General features: G+C 31.9%; 2 protein-coding genes across 10 annotated transcripts; both read left to right on the top strand.

The window, feature by feature from the left end:
• Positions 1-2,599: 2,599 nt before the first annotated feature.
• LOC106778052 (replication protein A 70 kDa DNA-binding subunit E) lies at positions 2,600-6,246 on the top strand. The gene is made up of 2 exons (XM_014665939.2): positions 2,600-3,097; positions 3,735-6,246. Exons 1-2 carry the CDS (start codon positions 2,820-2,822, stop codon positions 6,064-6,066), a joined length of 2,610 nt encoding a protein of 869 aa, XP_014521425.1. The 5' UTR covers positions 2,600-2,819; the 3' UTR covers positions 6,067-6,246.
• A 5,205-nt stretch (positions 6,247-11,451) lies between these two features.
• Positions 11,452-14,226, top strand: LOC106776479. Of its 9 annotated transcripts, none has more exons than XM_014663952.2 (4): positions 11,452-11,565; positions 12,449-12,610; positions 12,711-13,004; positions 13,355-14,226. In XM_014663952.2, exons 2-4 carry the CDS (start codon positions 12,470-12,472, stop codon positions 13,997-13,999), a joined length of 1,080 nt encoding a protein of 359 aa, XP_014519438.1. In that variant the 5' UTR covers positions 11,452-11,565; positions 12,449-12,469; the 3' UTR covers positions 14,000-14,226. The 9 variants fall into 9 exon arrangements, with proteins under 9 accessions (XP_014519438.1, XP_022631504.1, XP_014519440.1 ...); XM_022775783.1 differs by having other exon boundaries at positions 11,473-11,565; positions 12,464-12,610; XM_014663954.2 differs by having other exon boundaries at positions 11,523-11,565; positions 12,452-12,610.
• Positions 14,227-14,618: the final 392 nt, after the last annotated feature.

Here is a 14,618-nt window from a genome sequence, read left to right as displayed (position 1 = left end):
CCAAGGGTTCTAATGAATATGGATCTTTGGGCACTACCTTGTTCATAAATGGTTCGAAAATTGGTTCCAAATTACTTTGAATTGGAAGAAAAGGTTGAAAATCAAATTAGGCAGTCCTAAATTACCATCATTTTCACACTCTACCTCCACGTACAAAAACCTGAACTGAAGTACCCACTTATTTAGCCTATGGTACCACTTGTTATCCAGCTGCAAGGGTTGTAATGAATATGGTTCTTTGGACACTACCTTGTTCAGTCTAAACCACAAATTGCATCATCAATTTCAGCTCATGTATTTCAATATTTATGTTTCAATGCAAATCAACATAAGTAACTTTAAAAAATAAAGTGGGACTTTAGTTGGAATAAGTGGGTACTTGTGTTATAAGTTTCGTACAGAGGGGTTCATTGACTTCGAAACTCATCTTTCAACCTCAAAAAAAGTTATTATGATGTCCAATATCATTTTGTTAAGACAAGGATGCATTGTCCTCATGGTAACATTCAACCTATCCACGACGTTACCAAGTTAAACATCATAAGTTTCTTTCATATATTAAGTGGGACTTTAGTTCAAATAAGTGGATAATTGTGTTATAAGTTTTGCACACAAGGGTTAATTGACTTCTAAATTCATCTTTCAACCTCACAAAAAGTTATTATAATGTCCAATAACATTTTCATAACAGAAGGATGCATTCTCTTCATGGTAACATTCAACCTAAGCCACCAATTTATCAAGTTAAACAACATAAGTAACTTTAAAAAATAAAGTGAGACTTTAGTTGGAATAAGTGAGTACTTGTGTTATAAGTTTCGCACAAAGAGTTCATTGACTTCTAAATTGTGTATCAATACAACATTATGTTATTACATTTGCACACACACCTCTTATAAATTTGAGAAGGCTCCACTGCCTTTTTCATACAGATTCTGAACTTCTAATAATCAGCATTACGTTCAAAATCTCTTCATTCCATCAATCATTCCAAAAAGAAGAAAGGGCCCGACTCACATTATGAAAATGGTTAAAGGATTCCAAAGTTTTTGATAATCAACAACATTTTTAAACAACATTCCAAACATCATCATATTAAGTCACATGTACATTTCCTATTCTAATACAAGTTATTCAAGCACTCATTTTTTTCTTCTAATATGTTCAGTATAGGGAGTTCTTCTTGCCACACTCTTAATCTGTTTTCGGGGATCAGCTTTCATCCGGTCATACATCGTGCTTTCTTTATTTTCAATACCACCTTCAAACATCGGGGTTTGCTGATGGTATTGAATCGGTGTGCTTTGCAAATAAACTTCACTTCCACAAAATGGTTGTTCCACAAAATCTTCACTCTTATCTTCATTGTTGGCCTCAACCGACTTCTTTAATTCATCAATACTATTTCGCATGTCGGCAAAAACTCTTGTTTGGTCATCTACAACAGAAAATAATTTCTCCGTATCTCCTCTACTTTGCGTGTTATATGGAAAACCATGTTTTTGAACAACGTCTTTGACCACTCCATAACAAAGCTCCTCTTTGGACACACCAACATCAACAACAACCTGCAATGTCATTAACAAATCTCATTTCATAAAACATCAATTATTAAATACATTGCACCAACACACTGTTGTAATCAACGACTACTAATCATTTACGACTACTCATCATTCCCTTTTCCAATGCAGTTGTTATAAACTTCTCGCCAATATTGATATCAATCCAATTCAACAACCTTGTGAAGCCAAGAAATGAACACATCATTATTGCAAATACATAACCATCCTACCTAGCATGCCATCTAATCTATAAACATTTCATGAATGATTAGGATGTTGAGAATCTAAAATGGCTCCACATTTTCAAGTAAGATCACATTTTTTTTATATATAAATGAAATGTCTTAATTGCTCAAGGATTTCTTCATACAATATTATGCAGTAAATACGACCTTTACAGCAAGAGTAAAACTCGAATTGATGTTAAAAAGGTTAAAACCATACTATCTTTGACATCAATTCCAAAAAAAATCACGATGACAAAGTATGCAACACACGTGTTAAGTAAGCAACAAAGTCAATGAATCTCAAATATATTCCAAAAGGAAAATGAACATGAAACTTAAATCTACACCAAGCACAGCAGAGCAACCAGCAGAAGACCAAATGGAAGACCCAGACAACCTTACAATTCTTGAAGCAAAATGGAAGAAGCTAACCTTGGGTTTAGGGTTCTGCCGCGACCAAATCAAATCGCGGTTTTGGTGGATGTTAGACGGCGGAGGGGCGGCGGGTGTCCGGAGGCTTGAGTGCGGCAACGGTGGTGACCGGTGGGGACGAGATGGTGAGAGGCGGTGGTGGGTGGTTCCTGAACGCTCTTTTAGGGTTCTGCGAAAGGGGGAAGCGAAGCGGGTTTGCGGGCACGGGAGGTTCGCAAAATGGATATCAGAATTTTAATTAAACCCGTTTCTCTCTCTGCCACCATCAGCATATCATTTAAATTTAAAATTTAAATTCGACGAATGAGATTTGGACACGTGGACCGTGTCGAAATGTTGTCTGAAAGTGTGGACAGGGTAGGAATTAAAAAAATCCCAATACATTTCCGAAATTAATTCCCCCATTCGCATTTCGCGGTTCTCTCTATCGAAACCACTTATGGCGCCTTCTTTAAATTATTCAATCCGCTAGGGTTTCCCACTCTCCTGTAACCTCCCACTTTCACTTTCTGCTTCATTCGATCCGATTTCCTGGGCTTTTCTTTTTTCGATCCTCATTTTTTCACCAAAACGAAATAGGAAGAGGACAGCAACAATGGCTGGGTCACTGACGCCAGGGGCGATAAAAGAAATATGCGGTGCCAATTGTTCCAGTAGTTTGAAACCAGTGTTGCAAGTTATAGATTTGAAGCTGGTGCAGTCGCAACAAGCCAACAACACCGAGAGGTACCGGTTGATTCTTTCTGACGGTTCCTTTTACCAGCAAGGCATGCTCGCCACGCAGATGAACGAACTAGTTCATTCTGGAAAGTTGCAGAAAGGTTCCGTCGTTAGGCTCACGCAGTTCATCTGCAACGATGTCCAGAACCGCAAGTGAGTTAGCTCCTCATCTTGTTGACAGGGTTTTGTCTTTTTTTTTTGTGTTTTCGGGTTGTTGAAATTTCTTTGGGGGAAAAAGGTGAAATGCATTTTATATCATTGTGTGAAATTTTGGATAGTGAAAATGACTTTTAAGTGTTCCTGTCCTCTATTTTGTTGGGATTTTTATTGAATGCTTGTGGTTAAATTCGGGTAGCTGTTGGTTTCTGTTCTTGATATCGTGGAAGAATCCTGAATGCCAATTGTGGTTGAGTTGCTGTGCTGTTGCATAACCTAAAAATCTTGACGTTGCAAGCTCTTTTAACATGCGTGCTTGTTTGTTTTTTATTATGATGTTTCATATATTTATATATTGCTAATGCATTTTATATTGTCATTCACTATATGTTTTCTCTTTATTAAATTTGTGTTTTTTAAGACTTGATAATCTAATGGGCTTAAGAGAAAGATTTTTGAACATGGTTGATTTTTTTATGATGGTTTTATAGTTCGTGATTGCTTTTGTTGGTTTTTATGATTGTAAACTAGTTGAGTGCTTTACTGCTCAGTGGGAGACAGTTTTGCAGGTTAATTATAGGTGCATTTTTTTATCACTTGGGTCGTGATTTGGCTGTCGATATATTGTGAACAGGATTATTGTCATAATTGACCTAGATGTAGTAGTGGAAAAATGTGAATTGATTGGAGAACCTGTCTCCTTACCAAAAGATGGATCTGTAGAATCTGGTACTGGTCAATCAGGAGTCACCCCTGGGAATTCACAATCTTTGAATAACCGTTCACACTCAGGAGGCATGGCTGCTAGACCGAATGTAGGTGGCATGGCTGCTAGACCGAATATGGCCATACCATCTCCAGATCTTCCAAGAATGAATGCTCCTGCCAGTAGTGCTTATTCTGGCATTTCCAACACTGGATCTAGTTATTCTAGTGATGCACCTCCTACATATCCTAAAGTAGAATCCGGAGCTAATTTTTCTAGATCAGCACCATTTACTGGATCTCATGGTGATCAGAACATGGGTATTCGTCATCCCCAATCTGAGACTTCAAGGCCCTTGCCAAACTCTTATGCTCGTGCACCTCAGCCTATGTATCGGCAACCATCTCCAATGTACACTAACAGAGGGCCAATTGGAAAAAATGAAGCTGCCCCCAGGATAATTCCAATAGCAGCATTGAATCCTTACCAGAATATGTGGACGATTAAAGCCAGGGTAACAGCTAAGGGAGAACTCAGGCACTATAACAATGCTCGAGGTGATGGCAAGGTGTTTTCATTTGACCTTTTGGATTCTGATGGTGGGCAAATTCGGGCAACTTGCTTCAATAGTGTGGCTGATCAGTTCTATAATTTGATTGAAGCTGGTAAGATATACCTAGTTTCCAGGGGAAGCGTAAAGCCAGCTCAGAAGAATTTCAATCGCCTTCCCAATGATCAAGAGTTAACCCTTGATATGACATCCATCATACAACCATGCCCCGATGATGATAACTCAATTCCAAAGCAGACTTTTAATTTTCGGCCCATTAGTGAAATTGAAAGTTTGGAAAGCAACACCATTGTGGATGTGATTGGTGTGGTGACTTCAATTAGTCCTACAGCTTCAATCATGAGAAAAAATGGTACTGAAACTCAGAAGAGAACACTCCAGTTGAAAGACATGTCTGGTCGAAGTGTCGAGTTAACTTTGTGGGGAAATTTTTGCAACGTGGAAGGACAAAGGCTGCAAACTATTTGTGATGATGGGAAATTTCCAGTTTTGGCTACAAAAGCTGTCAGAATTAACGATTTCAATGGAAAGTCTGTTGGGACTATAATGACTAGCCTACTGTTCATAGAGCCTGATTTTCCAGAGGCTTACTCACTGAAAAGATGGTTTGAAAAGGAAGGGAAGAATGTCCCAACTCTCTCTATCTCTAAAGATACATCTAGTTTTCCTAAGAATGATAATCGGAAGACTGTATCTCAAATTAAAGACGAGAAGTTAGGGACTTCGGAGAAGCCTGATTGGATATCTGTCTGTGCAACTATTTCATTCATGAAGTATGATAACTTCTGTTACCCAGGATGTCCTATCATGATAGGGGATAGGCAATGTAACAAAAAAGTGACTAATAATGGTGATGGAAAATGGATTTGTGATAGGTGTAACCAATCTGTTGACGCTTGTGATTATAGGTACATACTGTCATTCCAGATAATGGATCACACAGGTGTAACATGGGTTACTGCTTTCCAGGAGAGTGGTGAGGAGATAATTGGCCTGCCTGCAAAAGATTTGTATTATCTGAAGTATGAAGAGCAAAATGATGAAAGATTTGCTGAAATCATCCGGAAGGTTCTCTTCTCCGAGTATGTGTTCAAGTTGAAAGTAAAAGAGGAAACATTCAGTGATGAACAACGTGTTAAGGCAACTGTGGTTAAAGCAGAAAAGGTAAACTTTGCATCTAAATCCAGAGTTAGTTTGGAATTGATTGATAAACTCTTGACTGGGAAATCAGAAGGTGCTACCACCGTTACCAACTCATTATCCGGTAATACTGGACTGGGGAGTGTTGAAACTGGTCAAGTAATGCCACCGGCTTATAACCCAATAAAGAGTAGCACTAATAGCAGTAGAGATTTTGGGATGCCAGCAAATCAAGTGGGTCAACAATATGGAAATCAATATGGCAATTTTGCTTCAGCAGGTGCTCCTGGTGCATATACATCATGCACCAACTGTGGAGGTTCTGGTCATACTTCTATACTTTGCCCAAATGTTAGAAATCCGGCTGGACAGTCTTCAGGAGGGGGCTTTTCCAACAGGGTATCATATGGTGGATCTGGTGGTGGTGCTTCTGGTGAATGCTTTAAATGCCATCAACCTGGCCACTGGGCAAGAGACTGTCCTGGTTCCAGTGCAGCAACTGCATCATATGGAAGCAATACAATGCAGGGAAGATATGGAGGATATTGAAAGTAACAGTTTGGATGATGTTGAAATTTTGAAAGCCCTTGTTTTGTCTTTTTGGAGCTCATTTTCATTTGTTTCTAGTTCCTGTCTTAAATATGTAAAAGCAGTTTGGCCCTAACTCTGTATATACAGGACATAATTATGTGGTATTAGTGCGACTGTTATCACAATGCAACTCCAAAACCATGTCTGTTATTTCGACCATTTTACCATTTAGCTCATGCAGTTGATCATTATAGATATGTTTTAATGTTTGTTTGTTCAAAATGTAATAAGAATTATCCTAATCGTAATGGTGAGACAGATAGGTACCAACCAATGATTTTCTTAATTAATTTTCTTAATCATCCTTACAAGGTATTATTTTTTGCTTTGTAATGATGATTTAGACCGAATTGTATATAATTAAAGTAAACTTGGCTTTGACTGTGAAGTAGCATTTATTAAAATTAAAATAGTACAGATTCTCTTAAGCATTAATTCTAAAGGTACAAAATATTATTTGTCCATTTTTTGTTTAGACAAATCTTAAATGTATAGATAAAAGTATTTAAAAGGAAATTCGTTTCATATTATAAAAATAATGTATTAGCTTCTTCAAGCATTAAAATTTATACTGCAAGAAAATAATTTAATTTTTTCTTCCTACAGAAAAGAAGAAAACCATTAACCATTGAAAGTGACTTTTATTAGAGATAGATGTTTTGGAGTTGGAACTTAAGATTGAGCTGATAGAAACCAAACTGAACACCGTTGAAGTTGGAGTTTTTTTAACAGGGAAGTGAAACATGTAATAGAACCATTAAATAATCCCTTGCTTTGGAATATTGTTTAAACTGCCCTTTTTATTTTCATAAACAAAAAAAATCTTAACTTTGACAGAAAAACATAGCTTATATCAAATGATGAATATTTTCTATGTAACGCTTGGATGGATTTAGGGTTGGCCTAACAACATAATCTCCAGAATAATACTACTGATGGTCGGAATATGTGTAGGAAACTTTCACCGTTTTTTTAAATAAAGGCTTAATAATATTTTTTGTTTTGTTTTTATGTTTGTAATAATGATTTAATATTTTATTTATTTAATTTTAATTCAATGTGTTCTTTATATTTTTAAAAAACATTCAATGTAGTAATTTTTCTTATATTTAAGGTTGTTTAGACATATGTTAATACAATGATCCACTATTTTTATACCTTTATAGTCTAATTTTAAGAACAATAAAAGATAAATATTTTTACAGAATAAAAAACACAATAAAAGAATGAGTGAATCCTATTAAAAGAATGACTTAATCCAATTAAATATTTTTACAGAATAAAAAACATAATAAAAGATAAATAGAAAAAAAACATTTAATTATTATTATATAGAACAAAAATGCTATTAAGAATTTAAATAAAATACCTTTTATTATTATATTTATATTATTATTGGAATAATTATTTTGATAAAGTTACTGATTATAGTTTAAAATTTGTTATCATAATAAAGATTATCATAAAAAAAAATAAGTTTTTTATAATTTAAATTATTCTTACTCATAATATTATTATTAAAAATGATAATAATAATAATATGGATATATGTCGGATATAATTAGATGAATAAATATTAATAAAATTTATTTATTTACTCATATATATATATATATATATATATATATATATATATATATATATATATATATAAATTATATACATATATGGGTGTGATTTTCAAACTCATGATATTTTTTCATGGTTAAAGCTATTTTTTAATGTTAATAATTATTTTTTAAGAATAAAATAAATATTTTCTTTGATATAAAATTAATATAATAATTAATAAATTATTTGTTATATTTTCCTTTTGTGCATCATGTTCTAAAAATCCTATTGAATGAATGTTAGATATAGCTATAAATTTATAAAATTATTGCCTGTTTATCACTATTGAAGAAAAAATTCGTCTATCATACATACCAATGATTTTGTGATGTCCAATATAATAGATTAATTTATTGAAGTTTGTTACACATTTGTACCATACTTTGAAAATAATATAGTTATAAAGGATAAAAGAAAATACTGTTAGCAAAATAATTTTACAGTATTTTATCGAAACGTTAACTAACATATTAATTTTATCGATTGATTTTTAAATAAAGTCATTTTTAATATTATGATAAATTTTGACATTTTTGTTATACTGATACTATAAAACTCCTCAATAATTTATCATTATATTAAAATTAATTAAAAAGAAAAAATAATTCTATTATTTGCTGACTTTATAATTTTATATTGTCACACAAATTTGAATATCCTAGTCCTTATTAAAGAGATTAATATTTTTATTGTCAAATTAAATAATTTAATGTATAAAACAGATGATTATTCTAAATGGAATGATATATATTATTTGCTAGCAAATGAAAAATAATCTATACCTCTCTATATAAGGGATTTTTATTTATAGTGTTTACATTTGTTTTTCAGTTTTATCTTTTAAATAATTTTTTAAAATTAAAATAATTATTTTATTAGTTTTGTCCTTGAATAATTGTTTTTTAAATTTAATCAATTTTCTATTTAACTTTTATTTAAACTTAACTATTTTTAATTAGAAAGCTGTCTACCAAACAAAAAAAATTACTTTCAATAAAATTATAAAAATTATTTATATTTAATTTTATAATAATAATAATTTTGTTATTTTTTTTATCATAGTGCATCTATTTTCACTAATTAATATGAAGAGAATATTCTTATTAAAAATATTTATTATTTAACAAACACAAAAAATAACTAATATTATAATATTTATACCTCTATATAAAAATGATTGTTTTTCATAGTGTACATATATTTTTTTTTTCAACTGTACCTTTAAATAACTTTTATTTTAACTTAAAATAATTATATTTCCATTTTTATATATAAAATAATTATGCTTTTAAAACTGTACCTCTAAATATAAAATAATTATATTTAATTATTTTTAATAAATTAAATTAATCATTTATAATTTTATAATAAAAAAGAGGATAAGTATTATATTTTTCTTATTTGTTTGTCCGTATAAAAAATAACACATATTGTTGCATATTTTAGAAATAGATTATGTTTTGATATTGTCATTGATTTATTAATAATAGAAGATAATAAATATTGTTATTATGATTTTGTGATTATGATAAAAAATAGTTATCTTCAAAATATTATAAAAGCAATACAGAATATAACAGATATTATTATTGAGATTACAATAAAAAAAATTCATTACCTTCAAAACCCTCTAAAAACAATCTGGGTTTGATTCTGAATGCACAATTATCACTTTCTCTTCTTTCTTTCATAGATGGTATCAAAACTTACAAAGAGTTCTTGAGAATCTCTGTGATTCAAAAATTTACTAAAAGGTACATTTTACATTGATATGTATTGTTTAAAATTTAATTAATTTTTTTTCCTCTTATTAATTAGTTTTGTTTAAATGATTTTCCCATGTTTTAGTTGTGTAAAGTGATTCCTGATTTGGTAAAAAATGTTGAATTTGACATTTTTTTTGTTGATTGCGTTTAAAACATTAAAATGAGTTCTCCAATTTTGAAATAATTGATCATCTGAAAAGTTTTTTATTTCACTTTTATATTTTTATTTTATTTTATTCTTAATAGATTCTCGTCATCTTCTTTCCAAACCTTTTCATTAGTCACAATAGTAATTACCACCTTTTTCAAACCACCATTATGAGATTACTAGAAAAGTCCATCATCATGAAATGGTTTGCTTCTCTTTGCTTTTGTCACAAATTGCGGAATTTTTCAATCTCTTCTTTTTTCAACCTTAATCACACAACTTGCACAGAAAATCCTAAAATTCTAAATAAAAAAATTCATAATTTACAAAAACCCAAATCACATCATTAGTCCACCATGTTTGTCTTCTACGTCTCGAGACAATCTCATCCTTCATTGCGAGAAGCACCTGCAAAGAAAAACTAAACACATAAGAAACTTAAAACCCTAACTCTCCTAACCTTAAATTTAACATTTTTAACATTGTCATGTCAATTTAACTGATTCTATCACATATATTCTATCATATATTTCAAAACTAAACAACTCATTTAATATTGAATAGGTGAATATCAAGTTGTTAATGTTTTAATTATTATAAGAAAAAAATGACCATTTTGAATTATTTTTACGAAAAGAAAAAATCATTTTGAACAAAACTAACGAATAAAGTGATCACAATAGGTATTAACCTTTATTATTATTATTATTATTATTATTATTATTATTATTATTATTGATTTAAACATTTTTTTTTTCTGAAAATTGAAATTAATGATTTTTTAAAAGGATAATGATATTTAGACAACATTTTTTTTACAACATTTGAACATTGATTACGTGTCAATCTGTGATTGGTCAAAAATTACTCCACAATTAATAATAATAATCATAAACATTATTGTGGAGTAATTTTTGACCAATCACAGATTGACACGTAATCAATGTTCAAATGTTATAAAAAATGTTGTCTAAATATCATTATCCTTTTTAAAATTTTCATTCAATTTAATCATAATTTTAAAAATATGTAAATTTAGTTCTTTAACTAAATAGTATCAAGTTTATTTGATGTTTCAAATAGATTTCAAATTATTTACACGTTTTTACTTTAATATTACTTGAGAAACTCATTTAAAACTAAAATAAATTTAATAAAATTGGATTAAAATAGTAAATCTACAATTTAAAAATGAAGGCTAAATTAATTTAAAATTTTAAAGGAAGATTAATTTTAATTTTCACAAAAAAGTTTAAAAAAAACACACATTTAAATTTATTTTTTAAATAATTCTAAAACAAAATACATCTTTAGTCTTCATCATACAAATAGAACTTCTTAAAATTGAGTGAGAAATAAGGTGTAATTAAATAATGGGTTAAATATGTTTTTAGTTCCTATATTTTGGAGCGATTTTGGTTTTAGTCTCTTTTTCAAATTAAGGTATAATTTAATCTTTTAACTTTAGAAAACTCTGGTTTTAGTCATTTTTACCAAATTTTTTAATTTTATTTGTTGTTTCAAATGCGTTTCTCAATTAATATTGAAGTAAAAATGTGTCAAACAATATAAACAATTTAAATACTATAATGAAATGTACTTAAAACAGCAAATAAAATTAAAAAAATTTGATAAAAAGAACTAAAATCAGAATTTTTTAAAGTTGAAGAACTAAATTGTACCTTAGTTTAATAGAGGACCTAAAACCAAAATCAATAAATATAGAAACTAAAACCATAGAAGGGATAAAATTGATTCTGTTTTTTTGGGTGAAATTAATTTTCAGGCAGAGATTCCAAATAGTTGAAGGTTGCACGAGGTTCACACAAAAATACACTAGTGAAGACACGTGTCATTCATCTGTTTAAAACCCTTGTACTCCCTTCCCACGTGCCTGTGGTAGCCACACGTCTTCGCAGTTCTCTGGTTACGGTATCTTCCTCTTTCTTCCCGTTTTTTGTTTTTCGCTTTTCCGCTTTTCCGCGTAGCGTTGTTTCCTTCTCTCTGTTCAATCGGTTCCATCATATATTCGAGGAGGGAAACGGGTTCATGCTTTTTGTTAGGGTTTAACTTTATCAATATTTTCACGGTTCGCAATTTATGCATTTTCCCCGTTCTTTTATAATTGATTGATTGGTACGCACTGAACTGGCCTTAATAATTTTGAATTATGATTATTTATTTTTGTGCATGTGTATGTCTGTTGTGTTGAAGTTTTCAATCTTTGCATGATACTGTAGCTGTATAATGTCATCGATAACGATGCAGTCTATAATTTTTAATTGTAACACAATTTTATTCTATTTTGTGGATTTGTCATGCATTGTTTCCCCTGACGTGAAGAGGGAAGTGTGGGGGATTCTGTTCTGATATATCTGTGTTCCTTTTTTACTTTTAGTTTCTTTATTGACAAAAATGTGCTTCATTTTGGTTTGCAAAGCATGCGAGTCTAGTTGTATGCTCTTGCATTTATTGAGGGCTAGTAGCTTTGGTCTTTATGTTTTCGACTTGGTTTCTCTCTCGACATCCTAACACATAATTTGTTATTTAATTTTGAAGATAATGATTGAGAGATAGATCTATCCATTTTCTCCCTTTGATGTTTTGGTTTCCTTTGTAATAGATTCATTGATGCTGCCAGCATAATTTTCTGGTTTTTTCATATTTAATCCTTTAGTTCTTTAATTTCTGTCTTATATTCATGGCATGTGGATTTATGTGATTGTGAACTTTGTTCCTTGCAAAGTGACATAGATTCTCTCTAATATGATTGGTTTGATGTTACCTGATTTATGATTTTTGTCCTTATTTCTAGAAGAAATTGTTTCAGCAAACAATGGACTTCTTTTCAAAGGGAATGAACGGGGATGGATCTGAGTGCCCTTTTGATTTGAATGACATTGAAAGGTGCCCGTTTTTAAGAAACATCAATGAACCTACCAATTTCTCTTTCTACCAAGCCAAAATCTCCACTCCTGTAAGCTATTCATCTTTGTGCCCTTCCTACCAATCTTGTATCGTAGTCAGTTCAAATTTGAGCCAATATGTGAGTTTGTTTCTTCATTTTCAATGTTTAGGGGCATGGAGCCAAGGGTCCTATATTTGAAGATGGTCCCAGTTTTAACATGGCATTTAAGCTATTCCATGGGAAGGATGGGGTGGTTCCCCTAACTGACAAAACTGACTTTGACAGTGGCAGTGCAGAAGCTGTTGTTTCTTTGCCTGTTTTCAACCCTTTAGCGGGAAAAGCTGCCACTATTAGTCTGTCAACCTTTGGACCAGGAGGCTCATTTAGTTTTGGGAATTTTTCCGAGAAATGGAAGAAGCAGAACAATTCCGAATCGTCAAATAAAAAGGAACAATCATCTCAGGTAAACATTTTGTTTTTTTATCTTCTTTTTTCCTTTTTCATCTTGTTTCGTACGCACACTCACACACTTGAAAGCATGTTTGTTGAAGGAAATGCGTTGTATCATTTAGCATTTCATCATGAAGTTTGTTTCTAGTAGGAAAAATGTGATTTTATTATGGGACAAGATCATCAATAATAAAATTGTCTACCACTTTCATAAATTTACACCCATCTTATTATCAATAACTTTGCTGTCAGTGTTGGCAATCATGATTTTCTTTTCGTGTTGCTTACTATGTCAACTAGGTTAAGTAACATTCAAAACTCTATTTGCATTGAATTTTCTTTCTCTGTCGTGCTTCATTCCAGAAGGGTGATGTATCAAAGCACGAGGCCCTTGGAAACGAATGGTTGGCAAACGGAAATTGCCCAATTGCCAAGTCTTATAGAGCTGTAAGCAACGTTCTACCCCTTGTTGCAACAGCTTTTCGGCCACCAAGTGGAATGAAGCTTAAATGTCCACCAGCAGTTGTTGCCGCAAGGGCTGCCCTTGCCCGTACAGCCCTTGTGAAAAACTTGCGCCCTCAGCCTCTTCCTGCAAAAATGCTTGTTATTGCAGCATTGGGTATGGCGGTTAACGTGCCCTTTGGCATGTGGAAGGAACATACCGCGAAATTCTCGTTATCTTGGTTTGTGGCCGTGCATGCTGCTGTTCCTTTTATAGCCATGCTTCGGAAATCAGTGGTAATGCCTAAGTCAGCTATGGCACTGACCATTATAGCTTCTATCCTTGGGCAAGTTATTGGTTCGAGAGCTGAGCGGATCCGTTTGAAAACAATCGCCACTGAGATGGGAAAAGTGAAAACAGAGACCGTATACAGCATGGAAGACTACAGTCCCAGGAAGCTTGGTGATATTAGGGCCAATCACTACAGTGCTGGAGCAATGGTCCTCAAGTCGTCACTTCCTGTGAAGGATTCAGGATCATCTTCAACCGCTGGCGTGTGTTATTGACTTGTAAAGATGGGAAATAAATGAATTCAAGTTCTATCTTGAACAAAGATGATGAACTGATATGTTAATAAAATTGATTAATGTAGATAGATAAGCTTTGTGAACTATGTATAACATGAACAGAAATTTAGACATGCTACTGCTTTGCATGCAGAAACGTATATGGACAATTGATCACTGAATTCTGATAAAATTTCAATTTGTTTTATGTAATCCTTATTTTTATATTTTGTTGAAGTGCATTACGATCGATTGCAATTGCATTTAATGTTTAAAAATATTTTCGTTTTTTGGTTTACTACTTTGACCCTAGCTCTCTTTGTTCCAGAAGCGCAAATTTAATACCTTTGGAAATGATTATTAGGAAAAAGCTTTCTCAGAGTCTCCAAATGAAGGGTCTTCATCTGTTAATTCTCGAGCTGCGTCTAAGTGGAATTTCCAAGTTTCATAAAAGGTGGTGATAGTGATATGATGTATTCCAATGAATTTGGTCATCAATAAAGCGTTCCTTTTATGATGGGTCAGATGATTATGATATACTTTGATGTCTGAGATTACCGTCTATCAATGGTTCAATTATTGCATAGCAGTTAATTTATCTTGAATAGGTTCATATTTC

This window comes from Vigna radiata, chromosome 11 (genome assembly GCF_000741045.1).
Source record: "Vigna radiata var. radiata cultivar VC1973A chromosome 11, Vradiata_ver6, whole genome shotgun sequence".
Lineage (NCBI taxonomy): Eukaryota > Viridiplantae > Streptophyta > Magnoliopsida > Fabales > Fabaceae > Vigna > Vigna radiata.
This window is presented reverse-complemented; position numbering and strand designations above follow the sequence as displayed.

Bases quoted from the DNA above. Each gene is read 5' to 3' on its own strand.
- LOC106778052 (XM_014665939.2), top strand. From the start codon at position 2,820: ATGGCTGGGTCACTGACGCCAGGGGCGATAAAAGAAATATGCGGTGCC. The intron at 3,098-3,734 runs GTGAGTTAGCTC...TATTGTGAACAG, and splicing joins AACGATGTCCAGAACCGCAA to GATTATTGTCATAATTGACC.
- LOC106776479 (XM_014663952.2), top strand. From the start codon at position 12,470: ATGGACTTCTTTTCAAAGGGAATGAACGGGGATGGATCTGAGTGCCCT. The intron at 12,611-12,710 runs GTAAGCTATTCA...TTCAATGTTTAG, and splicing joins AAGCCAAAATCTCCACTCCT to GGGCATGGAGCCAAGGGTCC. The intron at 13,005-13,354 runs GTAAACATTTTG...GCTTCATTCCAG, and splicing joins AAAAGGAACAATCATCTCAG to AAGGGTGATGTATCAAAGCA.